The sequence below is a fragment of the Cebidichthys violaceus genome, unplaced genomic scaffold (genome assembly GCF_023349555.1).
Source record: "Cebidichthys violaceus isolate CVI_PGR_0920_01 unplaced genomic scaffold, fCebVio1.0.p SCAF_45, whole genome shotgun sequence".
Taxonomy (NCBI): domain Eukaryota; kingdom Metazoa; phylum Chordata; class Actinopteri; order Perciformes; family Stichaeidae; genus Cebidichthys; species Cebidichthys violaceus.
The window spans coordinates 2,239,304-2,255,395 of NW_027176650.1; the positions used below are offsets into that span (position 1 = coordinate 2,239,304).

A 16,092-nucleotide genomic window follows, 5' to 3' on the forward strand; every position below is an offset into this window, starting at 1 on the left:
AAAAAAGTCATAGTATTGCATGTCGAAAAAAATCATAGTATTGCATGTCGAAAAAAGTCATAGTATAGCGTGTCGAAAAAAGTCATAGTATAGCGTGTCGAAAAAAGTCATAGTATAGCATGTCGAAAAGCCATAGTATAGCATTTCGAAAAAAGTCATAGTATTGCATGTCGAAAAAAGTCATAGTATTGCATGTCGAAAAAAGTCATAAAAAGTCATTGTATAGTATGTTGAAAAAAGTCATAGTATTCCATGTCAAAAAGGTCATAGTATAGCATGTTGAAAAAAGTCATAGTATTGCATGTCAAAAAAGTCATAACAAGTCATAGTATAGTATGTTGAAAAAAGTCATAGTATTCCATGTCGAAAAAAGTAATCCAATAGCATGTCGAAAAAAGTGAGAAACGGTCACAGTATATAGCATGTCTAAAAATGGAAAAAAACAGTCATAGTATAGCATGTCGAAAAAAAAAAATCAATATCTGTATGATGTTCTTTCACCGTAGACACAGCCACGGGAGCAATTTTAGGGCTAGGTGTCTTGCTCAAGGAGACATTGACATGTGACTAATGGAGCAGGAGCCTGGGATCGAACCGATGACCCTCTGATTGAAAGGCGGCTCTGCTCTCCACTTAGCCACAGTTACCAGTTGAGAACCACTGGCATAGAATATCTAAAAAAGGTAATAGTATAGCATGTCGAAAAAAGTGAAAAACGGTCATGTCTAAAAAGTCATAGTATGTTTAAAAAAAAATCAATATCTGTATGATGTAAAAAATGTATATCTATACACCGTAGGCACAGCCACTGGTAGCAATTTTAGGGCTAGGTGTCTTGCTCAAGGAGACGTTGTTTTGACCTACTATACTATTACTTTTTTTCGACATGCTATACTATGACTTTATAAACCTCTAGAAACATCTGAGAAAACAAATCACATGACACAATGTAGAACACAATACATCAGCTTTTAATTTGTGAAAATACAAAATGAAATCATGTACAATTTTATGTACAAGCCTATTTGTACAAGACAATAAACTGTATTGATTATTGGGTATTATGACATAGTCAGAAATATCAGCTTAGCACAGTCATTGTATCTACAAGTCAGTGTGCTAAAAAGAAATTCACAAAATAATACAAACTAGACTGCAACGCTGAATGCCTCTCAACCCCACAGTTACTGTCAAACAAGAACATACTAGAAAAAAAATATTTTACATTAAGCTTTACAGATTGATTTTGAAGAGTACATACAATTATTTGCTATCACGCTTTGCTATTGACAATGGATGATTTAAAAAATAGTGTTAAGACTTTAAATTGTTTACTCCAGCCATAGTTATCTCCAGGGAATTACAGCCTCTTAAGAAATTGAAATACAATTTTTCCAAAGAAAGTACATGTCTCAGTCTTACAGCAAAAAATAAAATTTGGACTAAATTCAGCTAAAAGCCTCTTTTCGCAGTAGTGGGTCTTCTGGAGTCCTCCGTTGACTTTAGCACTGCCTGGCACATTACTGGCACTGAGGGTTGAATGGCTTGGATGCTCTCTGTGCCACTAAAAATCTCACAACCTCTTATTTTTTTGACATCCAACATGAGCGCTAGACTGTGTTTGCACCTCATGTGGATTAAGCTTGCAATTCAAAATAAAACAAGACAAGATTAATAACCACTCTTAGCTCTGCAATCTCGACTCATGCATGTACAAAATGAAACAAATTATCTGTGTTCCTTTAATGAATATATATATATATATATATATATATATATATATATATATATATATATATATATATATATATATATATATATATATATATATATATATAGGATACGTAATGGTTCACCAATAGAATAGAATCTTTTAGAACGTATAAATAGCCCAAATAACTTTGTATGATAGAGCTGTTTTTCATGTATCTACAAAAAGCATGAACATGTGTGATTGTGGCATTAAGATTGGTCATGGAGTACAAACAAAGCGCCCAATGGCCTCCAAGACAATCCTGTGTCAGGCAGTGCTTACAGCCAAAGGAGGACTTAAAGATGCCCACTTCACGCGATACGAGGCTTTCATATTTCACACATCTACAGATTTATCATATGCCACGCTGAACCATAGTGTAGCTTCGCTCTCTATGGTGTCTTAAGTACATGAATATCTCCATCACTGTATCATAAACTGTGTGAGATTTTTGGTTATATTCTTTTGTCAAGAACAAAACAGCTCTATCATATTTGGGTATTGTCAAAAGAAGAGAAGAATAAAGAATATTGCTTTAACCCTGGAGAAACTTTGCAGATACTTAAAAAGCTTGTACTTAATATAATTTCTGGGGTTTTGGACATTGCAACCAAACAGCAAAAATGAAAACAGTTATAACAAACGACTCAAAAAAAGGCAAAGATAAGACGAATATAAATGGATAGAGATAAGGCTGGAGCCAAATGCCATTTACACATGGACGCTGGCCGTCTTAACCGTCACAAATGTTGTGAAGTAGCTCCAAATGGCAAAAGGAATCACTGAGTCAGGCCCAATCCCGACGTGTAAGAGGCTGCAACCTGCTTGAAACGGCGTAAATACGAACGGCACTTTGAGCCGACATATCACACGTGACATCAAAACATGTCATCTACAATTGTGGGTTTTTATGTTTTTACTGCCTGATTGGAACGTCTCTTGACTTATAAGATGAGGTAATTGGCAGATAATACATTTACTCCTTTGTCAAAACAGCTTCAATAAGCAAAATTAAAAGAAATGTTTGATAGATAAACTAGGTGTGTAATATAGCATATGCTTGAATTAATCCAATTTCAAATGTTTATGCACAATCTTACATTTTTAATGTTAATATTTCTGTGTAAATGTAATGTGCTATCCTCTTTGTTTACCTTATTTATTTATTTTTTTAAGCCTCCTGGTAACCAGTGTTTAACGTAACAACGCTATGGATTGTGGGTAATTCCCTCGGGCAAAAATGTGCATAAAGGGCTAAAATTAGCGATTTGACAGTGGGACAGCCCCTGAGCCCTTACAGACTTTGGGGATTGGGCCTCAGTCACTAACGATGCCATCATGGTGGGATTGCAGCTGGATGTAAAATACACATTTTAACATACTGTACAGAATAACTCTGCAACACTGGGTAAAGTCAATGCAGTAGTAGTAGTTGTTCATCAACAGCTTAAAAGGCAACTTTTACAATTGCAAAACTTGATCCGTTATTATAATCACCTCCTTTTTGTTGCAGTAGTCTTTTTTTTTTACATTGCTGTTCTCTCCTTCAAGTGACCCTCATTCCCCGAAATGGAACAGAAAAGTCATGGAGTCCGGCCACCACAATATTAGCTGTGCAAACTAAAAGTTGAGGGGTAGCGACAGTTGACTATGATTGTCTTCATCTATATTTCACGTATGATTCTAAATCTGCTTGCTGCAGAGGTGAATGAGGAAAGCAGTATGTGTTCGTCTCATCTAATGTCAATTGATGGTTAGTGTTTGCAGATGAGAATACAACCCAGAATCCCAGTCTGAGACCTACACGATGAGTCTTCTGGGGGGGGGTCCGGGGCTCAGCACTCGTCTTCTACTTCTCTGATGGGGGCAATGGAGCCGCTTGTGGATTTCTGCTGACTGACTTGGTTGATGGCGAGCGTATTCACAGGCTTGATCTGCATGGTCCTCAGGTGGGTATTCTCCGGCTCATCTGTAAACTTCTTTTCTGAGAAAGAGACAAATCATATTGAGAAAAAAAGAAAAAAGTTAACGCTAGATAGACGTCAATTTTCAAAGTGCGCACACACAACATGAGGAGAACGCTGTCATACTGGTTTCAATTGAAGCGGTAAAAAGACATTCTGACACGACAAAATATGTTCCTAGAAGATTGTTTTTAATGGCGCGCAAGTTTCACTCATTGTCCCAATGTCCAAGTTTAAATCCTCTCATGGTTAAAAATGTTTATTATATAGAAGACCATGCTGCCGTGGAAACATGCTGCTTTGTTGGGTCACCAGTTAAACACAATCTGTTTTTCATACTTCCCTTTTAAGTAAACTTGTAATTTGGTTACTTTTAACTTCACAGTTCGTACTTCCAGGGCTTTATCTTTTTGAGGGGCCTTCAAGGCTTTTGGCTTGATGCAACTTTCTTTTCTTTTAAAACAGGAAATGAATAGTCTGGCATAACGTATCGCTGGTGATTCATCCGCTTGGCAATGGTCGTGGTCATGCATTTTCATCAGCATGACTTAAGGCAGTGGCGCTGCATATGCCATTATAAATACATGTCGCCAATGATGAAACACGAAACATCACTCGGTACAGAATTAAAGTGAAGTAGCATCAAACCATTCAGTGAGATGTACTGCACAGGTCATAACTATGCAGTCATTTGGAAAAGACATAACTACTTGGCTTTCATTCAGAGGGCAAAATGTCAGCAAGGACATGACCATATTAAATGCATTTAACATCATGCATAATCGTTCACTTCCATACCTTGGCCCACTCTATTCATCCTTGTTGCACTTTGGAAAAAGAAAGTAGTACACTAAATGTAAGCAAAATGAGAAATACTAATACGACTATTAATAACAGATTCTGCACAGCATAATGATCAGAGGTATACAAACAGCAGATGCTCTCATCACGTATGGATTGTGGGGTAGGTTAATCAGTGGGGGGGGGGGGGGGGGGGGGGGGGGGGGGGGGGGGGGGGGGGGGGGGGGGGGGGGGGGGGGGCGACCAACAAGTTAAGTGCCATCACTATGCATTTAGCCGCTGTGTCATCCGTCAAGCAGCCATATTGAATCCATGCCTGTTGCCAAAGCGATTAGAAGCATGATTTTGTCCATGATTCAGAAACCCGATGAGCAACATGCAGCGAACAAAGTACTGCACTGATACAAAAGAACTTCATGTAGAAAATGAATTTCTGTAAAATGTGCAATGCCAATGAATTGGTGCGGCTGAAATGTATTTCTTATTTCAAATGGGAACAGATTACTAACCATAGAAAGCTTGTCGCGTTCATTCAGCAGCTGTGAAAATGTAACGTGCTCATTTTTTTTTTTATGAATATTTTCCCATAGAAAAATGGAGACACTTGGAGAATGCATACCTCTGCCAACTCAGCGACACCCTCTAAATGTGTCAGTGACAGAAAATGTATTACTTTTTAAAGGAATGATCTTTTTTCTTGACATACAATACTATGAACAATTTATCGCATAACATACTATTACTTTTTAATGAAATCTTTTATGACATTATATATTTATTTATATTATATTTTTTATATCTTGTTTTAATTTATTGCATATTATACTATGACATTATACTGTTCTATGAAACTTTTGTGACATGTTTATGGCATACTATGACATTTTTGACGCATATTATATATATATTATTAAATTACTTTTGACATTCTTAATTGCATACTAAACCATTTTTATATCGCAACTATACTTTGCTGTAAACCATCTTTGCTGTGATATTTCAATCATAATTAAATGTCAGACAGATTGATTAATTTACAGTGCTTACAATGAAACTGACTTTACAAATTGCTTCACAATTCAAGATAAAATGTGAAAAAAATTCAACACTCAAATTAAGGTTTTGTAGAATGCAATTATAAACGATCAATATATAAATAAGATTGTCCTGAAGGTCCACCTCATGCGGTGTCTTGTGGACGAACTCACCATGAGGTTTGGGGCTCTTGTTATGAGGCTTCACATTTCACATTTGCCTTTTTGCTGACGATGCGGTTCTGTTCGCTGCTTTTGAACAATGACCATCAGACAACGATCGGTAATCCACCAAGTAAGAATAACCATGTTGTTGAATTCAATGTAATGTGACATTCACGTTTGAAGACACAATTGATGCTTCATGGTGGAAAATAATATTTAAGTATAGCATTTAAATGTTACTGGAAATCAAAGGCATTAATAGGACACACTATGAACTTTTAAGACGTAATTTAAAGTGCAGTTCAAGTACCAGGAAAAATCTGCTATTAATCAAACAAAACTTTCAACGAAGCAAAACTTGAAACGTTATAAGATGGAGAAACCCAGTGCCCTTTATCACAGAGGTAAGTAATTAACAGAAGAAAGCACCGTATATGTAAAACTAAAAGTCTAGAAGTGTTTGCCAATTCCTACTCAGTGGGGTTGCATTGTATAATGTGCTGAGCCTGAGTAATTCTAATTGTCCTTTAAGCTATATTCAATAAAACTTGGGTCAAAACAAAGTCAAAATCTAGCTTGATGTAGTAACCAAAATGTTTTCTGTTGATTCAGACATCTTTAACTGCAGAGGGCTTTTGGATTTTAGACCTACAACTAACAGATACACATTCGGACAAACATCGACATGTTGCAGTCTGTCTGCAAAAGGACACTGCGGGACAGTTACTGTCACTGTTCACGGACATAAGACAGTCAAGAGAGCTTTAGAGGGGCACATACTTTTGTTTGGAGTCCCTGCTTCTCACGCGGTTGCTGCGGTTGGTGGTTGGGATGGAGTGGACGGAGGAGCTCTTTTTGCTGGAGGAATGGGACGAATGGGACGAGTGGGAGAGACTGGTTCGAGACTGGCCGGCGTTGTGGTCAAACTGCATCAGGCAGAATATCAGGTCTGAGGGCACCAGCTCAAACGCATACGGTGGATTGGTTATGACATACCTAGAGGAAAGAGATGACAGGCGGAAGGCCGGTTCTAAATTTAGTATAGGTTGAAACAAAGTCTAAGACTTAAGACACATTGGGTCCGTACTCACCGTTTGGTACATTGGCTTTGGGAGTTTAGATGTGCGTCTCGTAGCCGATAGATGCCAAAGCACAGCATGTTGTAGGTTTTCAGGGCTTTACAGAACAGGTCCCCATAGCAACCGCCATCCTGCAAGACAGTGGCACAAACTGTAGTCCAAAAGCAACACCAAAAAAACACAAACCTATCATAATAGTTGTTTACATGGACTTCATATGGACTATAGAGCTGAAGTGTTGTTGAGGAAGAATCTGCTCACAATAAACAAATACTGACATGCATCAAAGTATAGTGCAATATATGCTATATTACATCACCAAAAATCTTTGTAATTATTTTATTTAAATTGGAAAACATCATTATATATGAGTATGAAGTGTAATGTTGCTGGCATATCTTTCTCCAAGTGCCAATGAACTTATTTGAGGATAAATAGATTGGATTAAAAGTGTCATTGTGACAGAAGTCACCTATTTCTGGACATACAATCCCTGCTAGTCCAAATCCTCTCACTAAAGTCAGCTCCCACAACACAAGCGGACTTGGCCGTGCTCGGCCCTCGGGTGACAGACACTAGTCACTTACCCCGAGGTCGGCGAAGGGCCCGTCGTACAAGGCCAGCTGTGCCACGCGACACCTGTCCCTGTTCGCCAGTGTCTGTGGCGTGCTGTAGCCTCCCCGCAACGCATTCTCCTCTGCCAGCAGCCCCTCCAGCTCCGGCGTCGCCCCGCCTGTTACCAACGTCCGGATCAAGGTGAGGATATTATCATTGAAGTATGTCTAAAGGAATGAAGGTAAGAGGGGGGGGGGGGGGGGGGGGTAAATCCTTCAGCGAGAAGTCACAACCGAACCTCGTCAAAGTGCCAGACCCGGCCGAACGGCGCTATCTAGCGCCACCCTGTTGTGTCACATCGCTCTGCACGCCGAGTGAAAAGACGGGAGAATCCACTTACTGCAGGTTACTCTCACTCCCATCAGAGAGAGACACAGGAAGTGCTGGTGCACATTATTGTATTTCCTATAGCTAAAATAGCAGACGATTATGTGGAGAAGTCAGTTTTACATGCTATTCATGTTAAACCTGAACATCCACGTTCCTCAGTGAAGTTGCTATCTTTTTTTTTTTTTTTTTTTTTTTTTTTTAATTGCAACCAGTAGCTGCTTTGTTGATTTTAACGAGGGCAAACGTCTGCACCGCTTGTCCCTCGTCTCCTTTTGCTTGTACAGCACAGTGACATCTCCCTCGGCTGCTGACAGCACTATTGACTAAGATGATGGATGAGGGCTGTCCATTAGGTAGCATTACCTTTGTCTTCACTGGAGCGCACTTTGAAGGCAGCTTTGTTCTAAAGCTCACTCAAACTGAAAGGCAGACAAGTGAAGCCTTCGTATCTAGTACAAGTTCCAGTCTTGTCAGCTATTGTTGGAACGCGAACACAGAGGTCCTACATCGCTATCAAAACACAAGATTTCAGATCTATGACGGTTATTTTATCACTGCACAAAAACCTCTAAATCGCCACCTTGTATATATTCTGTAAGCTAAATTAACTCGGACTCACAGCACTCATTAAGGAATCCAGCACACTGACGGCAAAAGCCGTCCCACAGGCGAAAGGCTGCGTGAGGTACAACTCCGTGTCAGGGTCGTCGTCGTCGTCTTGGTCCAGGAACTGAACATTGGAGTCATTTACTATGGAGAGAAAAAAAAACGCGTCAATTTCCATCACTCATTTTTGAATTCTTCGTGTTCATTTTCTGCATTACAAACCAGATCTTATGGAGAAAGCATGGACTGTGTGTGTTTAAGCATTCATCAAGCAAATACTTGGAATAGATCGTGAATACATTCACGTGAAGAGGACACAGATGTACAGTCAGAAGCTGCAGATATGGACTATTAGAAATCTGTGAAACATTTCTTTAAATCACAATTTGGATAAAAAAAAAAAATTTTTTTTTTTTTTTTTAAGCGACTGAAATGAAACCGTGTCTGGAATTTCGGCTTCTTGGGCCCAACTCGCCTCATTCCTCACATTCCATATCTAGGCCATGCACACTCATGACACCATGCATATTGTTGTCAAAGCGTCACGCTTTGATTTCAAAAGTCAGTATTAGAAACACACCAATATGCCATTGTTTTGTCTTGTAAAATCCAAGGCAGAACTTCCAATTGCTTGCACTGTGCACGTCTGACCAAATGAAAGTATCTCATTGCCCCCAGAACCTTCTTTTGAAGATGCCTTTGAGCACAACAACACATGCAGTAGCTGGAAAAGAGTAATGATGTAAAAAATTGAGTCGGGAGAAATACTACTTCTGCGAGGACAAGAAATAAATGTCAGTCATATCGACGGGGCTGAGATGAAAGAAGGGCACGGGCCAGAGAATGTGATCCGACAGGAGATGCTATGAAAAACAGCCACGAGGATCTCCAAGGGATCAAAGGCCTTGTAACTCTTAGAAAAAAAAAAGAAAAAAAAAAGGGAAGAATTTTTTATTTTTTTTTTGCTTTGAGATAAGGAGGCCAAAACAAGACAGGCAATTTCAACCAGAACCAAGGGTAAAATGTGCTCAAAGTGATGCCATGGGAATGGACTGAGCCTCTTGTGCAGCGAGAGAAATCAAAAAGGAAGCTGATATGGAGGGAGCAGCAGCAGCAGCAGCAGCGGTTACAACACTGCAGAACAAGGACAGAGAGGCACTTCTTACCCAGCTCAGTTATGATTTGTATGCTGGTCCCACTGCTTTTATCCTGACTGAATGAAATCACAGGCAGTTTTTTGCCTGGCTTTGCTAATGGTGTTAGACAAGTGTTGAGGAAAAACAGTTACTGGAGCATGTCAACAAGGGATGAAAAAAAAAACCCAAAAAAATTTTAAGTACGGTTTATCAAGTGTTGACAGCCTCCAATTGTTTTCAGATCTACATAACTGATAAAAAAAAAAAAGCATGCAACAGTAGAGCTATCATATCAATCAGCAGAAAGCATACCTAGTTCTGTGATGATGGGGATATTCGCTCCGGTTGTGACAGAAGTCTGCCTCACTAATCCGTGGACCGGGCTGTTTTCAGGAGACGATCTGTCCATTCCCGGTGGCGTGAAGCCTAAAACGGACACATGACATAAAAGCACACAATACGTTAATGCAATATTCAATACTTCATCAGAGGCTACAAACGGGCACTTATCAGCAGAAATAATAATAACACGCCGCCGCTAAAGCACAAAGTTGCTGAGTGCCGTATTCTTGACAAGGTCCAATATAAGTCTATATATATATATATATATATATATATATATATATATATATATATATATATATATCTCTAATAGATGTCACAATGCTGCTCATTTTGTTTCCTTTAGGTTGCAGCGTGCGTGGAGATGGAAACCTCGCGCACGAAAAAAAAAAAAAAAAAAAAACCCATGTACAGTACGGAGCCATGAAATAGAAAATAAGTGACGCAAGATTGAATTCAAATTGACTTGACATTTCTTGCTTTCCTCAGACTGACAAGTAAGCACATTAAATCAGCGATGCTGTATGTATTATACATAGGCCGTGTTTTGACATCCGTCACTTACTGCTGACTAAGGCAAATGTAAGGTCATACATGTATTAGAGAAATAATGAAATTGGCTTGGATCTACCTTCTCCCCCCCCCGAGGTCAAAAGGTTTCTAAAAGCATTTCTCTCATTGCCAGAGAATGACCATTATTGAGGGCAAGCTAACAGAGTGCTTCCGTTGCTGTTTTAAAAGCTAACACACACACACACACACACACACACACACACACACACTTCATGAATTAAACACATTTTAAGGTTGCTGCGCCAACAACTGTGCCGGTTGCCACCAATTAGGTTAAGTAAAGAAACCAGTTGTTACAGTAACCCGAGGAATAGTCAGTAGGGTTTACTGTCAAACGCAGTGACACCAGGTCGGCCAGGCAGCATCCCAGTGAGGGATATTCTCCGTGCCAGCGCCCTGTCCCTTCCAGGCGGTGCAGTGAACTATGATAGGGCGCTCCTTACCTTGGGAATTAGCCTGCAAGACCCCGATGCTGTCGTCAAACAGCATGGATTTGATGTTGAGCGACGCCAGGATGCATTCTTTGTCCTGCAGCGACGCGTCGTCAATATTGTTCTGATTGGCCGACAGGATGACACACATGTCGCAGAGGTTGATGTTGACGGCCCTCAGATCCGCCCGACTCAGCGGCGTGCCCTTTGAGAGGAAGCGAAGGGGAGAATTTGTAATCGCACCTATGACACCCAAGTCGCAACTTTTAAATTTCAGTTTTCATCCTTGAGCCTTTTTTTTCCCTCAACCCCCCCCGTCTCCTGCTAAACACTTTCACACACGACTAAAGCACTTTGCCAAATATGTTGTGGAGGAAACTTAATCGCTGCCTCCATTACTTCACCGGCAGACTCTTTTTCCAATTCAGAAGTCATCCTTAGGGGGGGAAGATATTGCTAAGACCAAAATGTCTTAGCAATCCACCCAGTGGCTGTTTAGCTGAAGCATATTTGAAATGGGTGATTTTGTTGCACTCACAGGTAAAATGGAGACCTTGGGAAAATTGTGAAGCGTCTCCCACTCCCGTTTCAGATACTCGAGTGAGCCGACGAACACGATGTGCTTCAGCTCGTGGTAGTGGAAGTTGCTCGCTCTCAGAGGCATGACAAAGTTCCGGAGACCGATCAACGCAGACTTGACGTCTCCAAATATGCACACGACCACGTGACCGCTCAGAACCGTCATGGCTGCCTCGCTCCGGGTCTGAGCGGGGAAAGAAAGGGAAAAAAAAATATGTTTATGAAAATGTGACACAAACTTGGCTTTTCTTGCAAATGTTAGTCTCTTTTCTTCCATCAGTTGCCTACTCACCCAGTGAAATATATCATGCAGTTCATGACTACAATGGAGTATGAAAGTAATTTGAAAAATGGGATATGTATTAGTACAAGAAATGTTCTATGTACAGGGACTCCGTATAGCAAACGACACGTCAAACACCTCATTACAGAGTGTTTAAGTGCCCCGTCAACCTCCGATGGTGCTTTGTGACGTGACACATCTGTCACCGGGTAGAAGAGTGTCGGGGACAAACGACGTGTGTCGAGCGAAAGAGCAGAACCCACCAAGATGACCTTCTCGATGTCTTTGGACGGGCACCAGTGAAACATCCCGTGGAGTCGTATTTCTTCACGTTCTCGTCCATGCTCTCGATCTGCTCGTTCCCCGGGATGAGGAGCGGGTCGTGTCTAATCAAAGGCAAAGACGGGAGGGAGGGAATGAGAGGGGGTCCCGTCAAGACACTGTAGATGTGGATCCAAATTACTAGTTAAATTAACTAATGGAACTACATTTTAACATGATTGATACAAGGAATGTAATTCACAGGCAGACATAAATAATTATACTAAGGAAAGTTTGTTTATTTTCATAAATTTTTAATATAAAAAAAGAAAGAAAATTGTGTTGGACTACATGGTAAATGGTAAATTGATGATAATAAAAAAGTAAAAAAAATTAAAATTAAATAAGGTTTTAGTAAAAAAAATAAAATTAAAAACTTTTTAATTGTCAAAAACATTCATCAATGCAGCAGAATATTTAGGAATCTTCAACACCCCCCCCTCCCAAAAAAAAAAAGTAGCTTTCTTCCTTTCATTCCCCTCATTGCTCATTCCTGTCAGTGCCATCTGCAGAAATGCCAACAAAACTGCCATGTCATCAAGCAGAGTGACATCAGCGGCGGCAGCCAGGCGAAGGAGATGGCAGCAACACACTGCGTTGACTGGCATGAGCACGGAGATGCAATTACGCCCCCCCCCCCCCCCCCTTTACTGCATACAGCTTTTGACGTACTCCGCTGCGTGGTAAAAGCTTTAACAGACCAGACTTTAAATATTTCAGGAATTTGCCCAATCATGGTTGCTGTTGGAAGTGAAGGGTATTAATGTTTAAACGGAGCATCAGAACTTCATCCTACCCCAACGCTGACCACTAAAGTGGTCTCCTAACATGAGGACCCGAGGACTCATGTCAGCTTTTTGACAGAGCTCCTGGAGATATATTAAAATATAAGAAACGTCCATGTTTACCTCAAGCACCCATCCCCCAACCCTCAGACAAATAGAAATACATGGAATTAAATTAGTATTAATTTCAGCAATTTAAATAAATAAAAAATGTAATAAAATATATAAATATATTTACTTACTTTCTTTTGAGATTTTACATTATATATATATATATATATAAAAAATAATATAAAATATATAAATCAAAAACACAAAAAAAAGACGTAACATTCAATGCATAAAACACAAACTGATTAATTTGAACACCATCATTTTGTAAAATTCTAACACAATACAAAGGTTGACATCAGATGATATTGAGTCGTTGTTTCCGGTACCCTGCATGTCTTCGGACTGTTGGAGGAACCCGGAACAGACTGAAGGAGAACATGAGACACGCGATAGAGAAAAGCGCCGACCAGCCAAAGTGGTTGAACACCATCAGCCTCCGTAAGCAACGAAGCTAACCGCGGAGGCCCAACACGACTCCCTCTTGCACTAAATTGACTTTGTCAGATTCAGATCAGAGTTGAAGATGTTATCTTCTGAGACTCAGACAGAAGCCTTCTGTCTCTGTCCAAAACCTTTTAAATATATAAAAAAAAAGAAGCCTTCTCCCCGTCTCTTTAATCCACGCGAGTACTTTAGAAGAATGCTACTTTAAGTAACATGTTAAGTATGCATCAAAGTGTCAGCTGCAACTATCATCCCTCAGGCTCCAACAGACTGAAGCCAAAAAAGCCCGCCTTGGGCTTCTATACCCCGAGGCGAGACCTGGATGTCCTTTCAGGAAGGGAAGTAGCTGGAGAAGAAAATGTCTTTTCTACCACTTTCAACCTCTCAGACTGTTAAAGCTATTCTAATTTGAAAGGACAAAAATGTGTGAATATTAAATTCTGCGGGTGAAACCATGTAAAATACTATTTTACAAGAACAAAAATTTGAAAGTGTAAATGCTGGAGCAGATTAAACTCTTTCTGTGATTAATTTGTTTGGGGTTTTTTTTTTTTACAACTAAAATGTCAGAAAGTTGTAAAAAATGATCCATTAAAATGAATCAGAGCTCCAGATGGCGTCTTCAAATTGCTGTCCAAAAACACAAACATATTCAATTTAAAAATGATATAAAACTGAATAAAAGCTGCTTGATAAATGACGCCAATGTCAATAAATCTCCAAAAATCAATAAATCCAGCTCCATTTACCCACGACAGTCGTCTTCCACGACTCGTAAATCCTCGGCTTCTGCTCGAGTCTGAAATGCAAATTCTAATAAGAGTGAAAGCATTTAGTGGTTTTACACCCCGGCTAAATATTGCATCAGAAGTCGAATGTTTCACCGCTCACTCAGTGGAGCCGCTGTCACTTCAGTTTGCCCTTGTGGAAGATGACTGGTGAGGCAGAGCTCTGCCAGGATAGCTATCGCTCACTGTCAGCCGTGACGGCCCGTCACCATCCCGCACCGCCGATTGCCTCGGCGGTCCCGGAGCAGACGTCGACGCGTACGTCACGGCGCGGTTCCATGTGACCCAACGCGTTGTGACATCCCACAATTAGACGCGTCTCGCGACCCAGCGAGGAGCCCGTGGAAACGGTGTGAATCTCAGCGAGGACGTCATTGCCGAGTTGCAGACGGGACGCGTTAGTTTGCCGATACATCTGGAAACGGGAGACGGTTGTGCTTCCACAGCCGATCTCTCTCTCTCTCTCTCTCTCTCCATTTTGTGCCGAGGCGCCTCCGAGCGTCTTTATTTTCCTGTAAGCCGCACTTCTCAACAATTCCAAAAAATGATCAGCGGCATAATTCACCACTTTAGCGGTAAGACGACGCGTTTGACAAGGCTTCACGCGTCACGACCCGCGGAACATAAAGCCAGGTGTCTCCTAGAGGAGTGTAATGACAGCTGAGAGGAGACGCAAAGTAGGAGCTAAACCTGCATATTATGTAAAAAAAATTACAAAAAATGTCTCTTTCAGCATCGCTGCACCGGCTGACTGCAATGCTGCACAAGTTAGCGAGGGCATGCGGAGACTTTGAAATCCTGCCCCATCACGCAAACTGACAAAGACTCGCTCTTCAAAACCCACAGCCAATCTGTTGGTCATTACTTATTTACAAAAAGGCCTTGAGACCGCAGGTCCTGTAAAAACACATTCGATATGGAATACACACAGATGTGTGTGAGTGTGGGGGGGGGCCGGGGGGGTTTCTCCTCGGCTTGTTGCAATGAAGTACCCCTAAGGCTACCGCAGTGAATCCCTCCTCCAGCGTGTCGGCAGTGGACAAACACGTCCACCTGTACCGTGCGGTGAATTAGCACGGCGAGTAGATGCATCGGCTTTTTTTTTTTTTGGTGGGCTGATATTAAGCTGAGGGGCTAAAGCATTAGAAAAAAAAGCCTGGTTTTGTTACCCAGGAGTGTTGAAAAAAAAAATCACCTGGAGCAATTCAACTTTGAACCGAAAATCAAAAACACTCAAACGAGGGCCGACGCCCACCTGAAACACGAGAGGCCAGAGGTCCAAAGTAGAAAGAAACAATATGCATAAACACTCCTTTTATAGAAGTCATTTTGACTATTGTACCGCACAGAATTAAACAATACAAACATGCGTTTCATTTCTGAATGTCAAATGAACAGCAGCCACATAAGCAACGGGAACATAAAGTCATCCGTCAGTTTTAATTCACTTTCATTTGTACAATTCCACTTTGTATACGTCAGGCTTGCAGGAGTTTCCCCCCCTCCGCTGCCTTTCTTCCTTGTAACATGGCACTTAATGACAATGACTATTACTATTATCATCAGTGTAATGGCTTCCCGTTGAATAACCGTGTTATCTCCAGTCAAAATCAATAAGCGGCAAATTTAATTTCACGGGACAAGATAAAAGCAAGGTAGCATTTGAATTCCTCCTTTCGTTGCGACGATACATATCATCTGTGGCCTTACGTGCTGAAGAGAGCTCAGAGGGATCCAACAATAGATGGATAGCCTCGGGCTCTCCGTCCTTTAGAGCCTCTCTGACTGTCATTAGTGCCAGCTCTGTTTAGGAGCCGCACTCTGTGGGTGTCACACAGAGCCCTTCTGCAAGCCCGTCTCACGGTTCGCCACGAAAACAACAAGCGCACAAACAACTTATTTACGACGTTTTACATAATATATACCGTTATTAAAAAAGGACCCTTAAA

At 40.8% G+C, this 16,092-nt stretch overlaps 1 protein-coding gene across 1 annotated transcript in view; it reads right to left on the reverse strand.

The window, feature by feature from the left end:
* Positions 1-950: 950 nt before the first annotated feature.
* Positions 951-16,092, reverse strand: part of LOC137886624 (calcium-activated potassium channel subunit alpha-1-like) — a 43,480-nt gene continuing 28,338 nt past the window's right edge. Inside the window, 12 exon segments of the mRNA XM_068729155.1 lie at positions 951-3,737; positions 4,516-4,544; positions 6,498-6,713; positions 6,809-6,927; positions 7,384-7,578; positions 8,361-8,491; positions 9,514-9,597; positions 9,796-9,909; positions 10,842-11,034; positions 11,368-11,592; positions 11,955-12,004; positions 12,007-12,077. Of these exon segments, the coding sequence (XP_068585256.1) occupies positions 3,589-3,737; positions 4,516-4,544; positions 6,498-6,713; positions 6,809-6,927; positions 7,384-7,578; positions 8,361-8,491; positions 9,514-9,597; positions 9,796-9,909; positions 10,842-11,034; positions 11,368-11,592; positions 11,955-12,004; positions 12,007-12,077 (1,576 nt within the window). The 3' untranslated portion in view covers positions 951-3,588.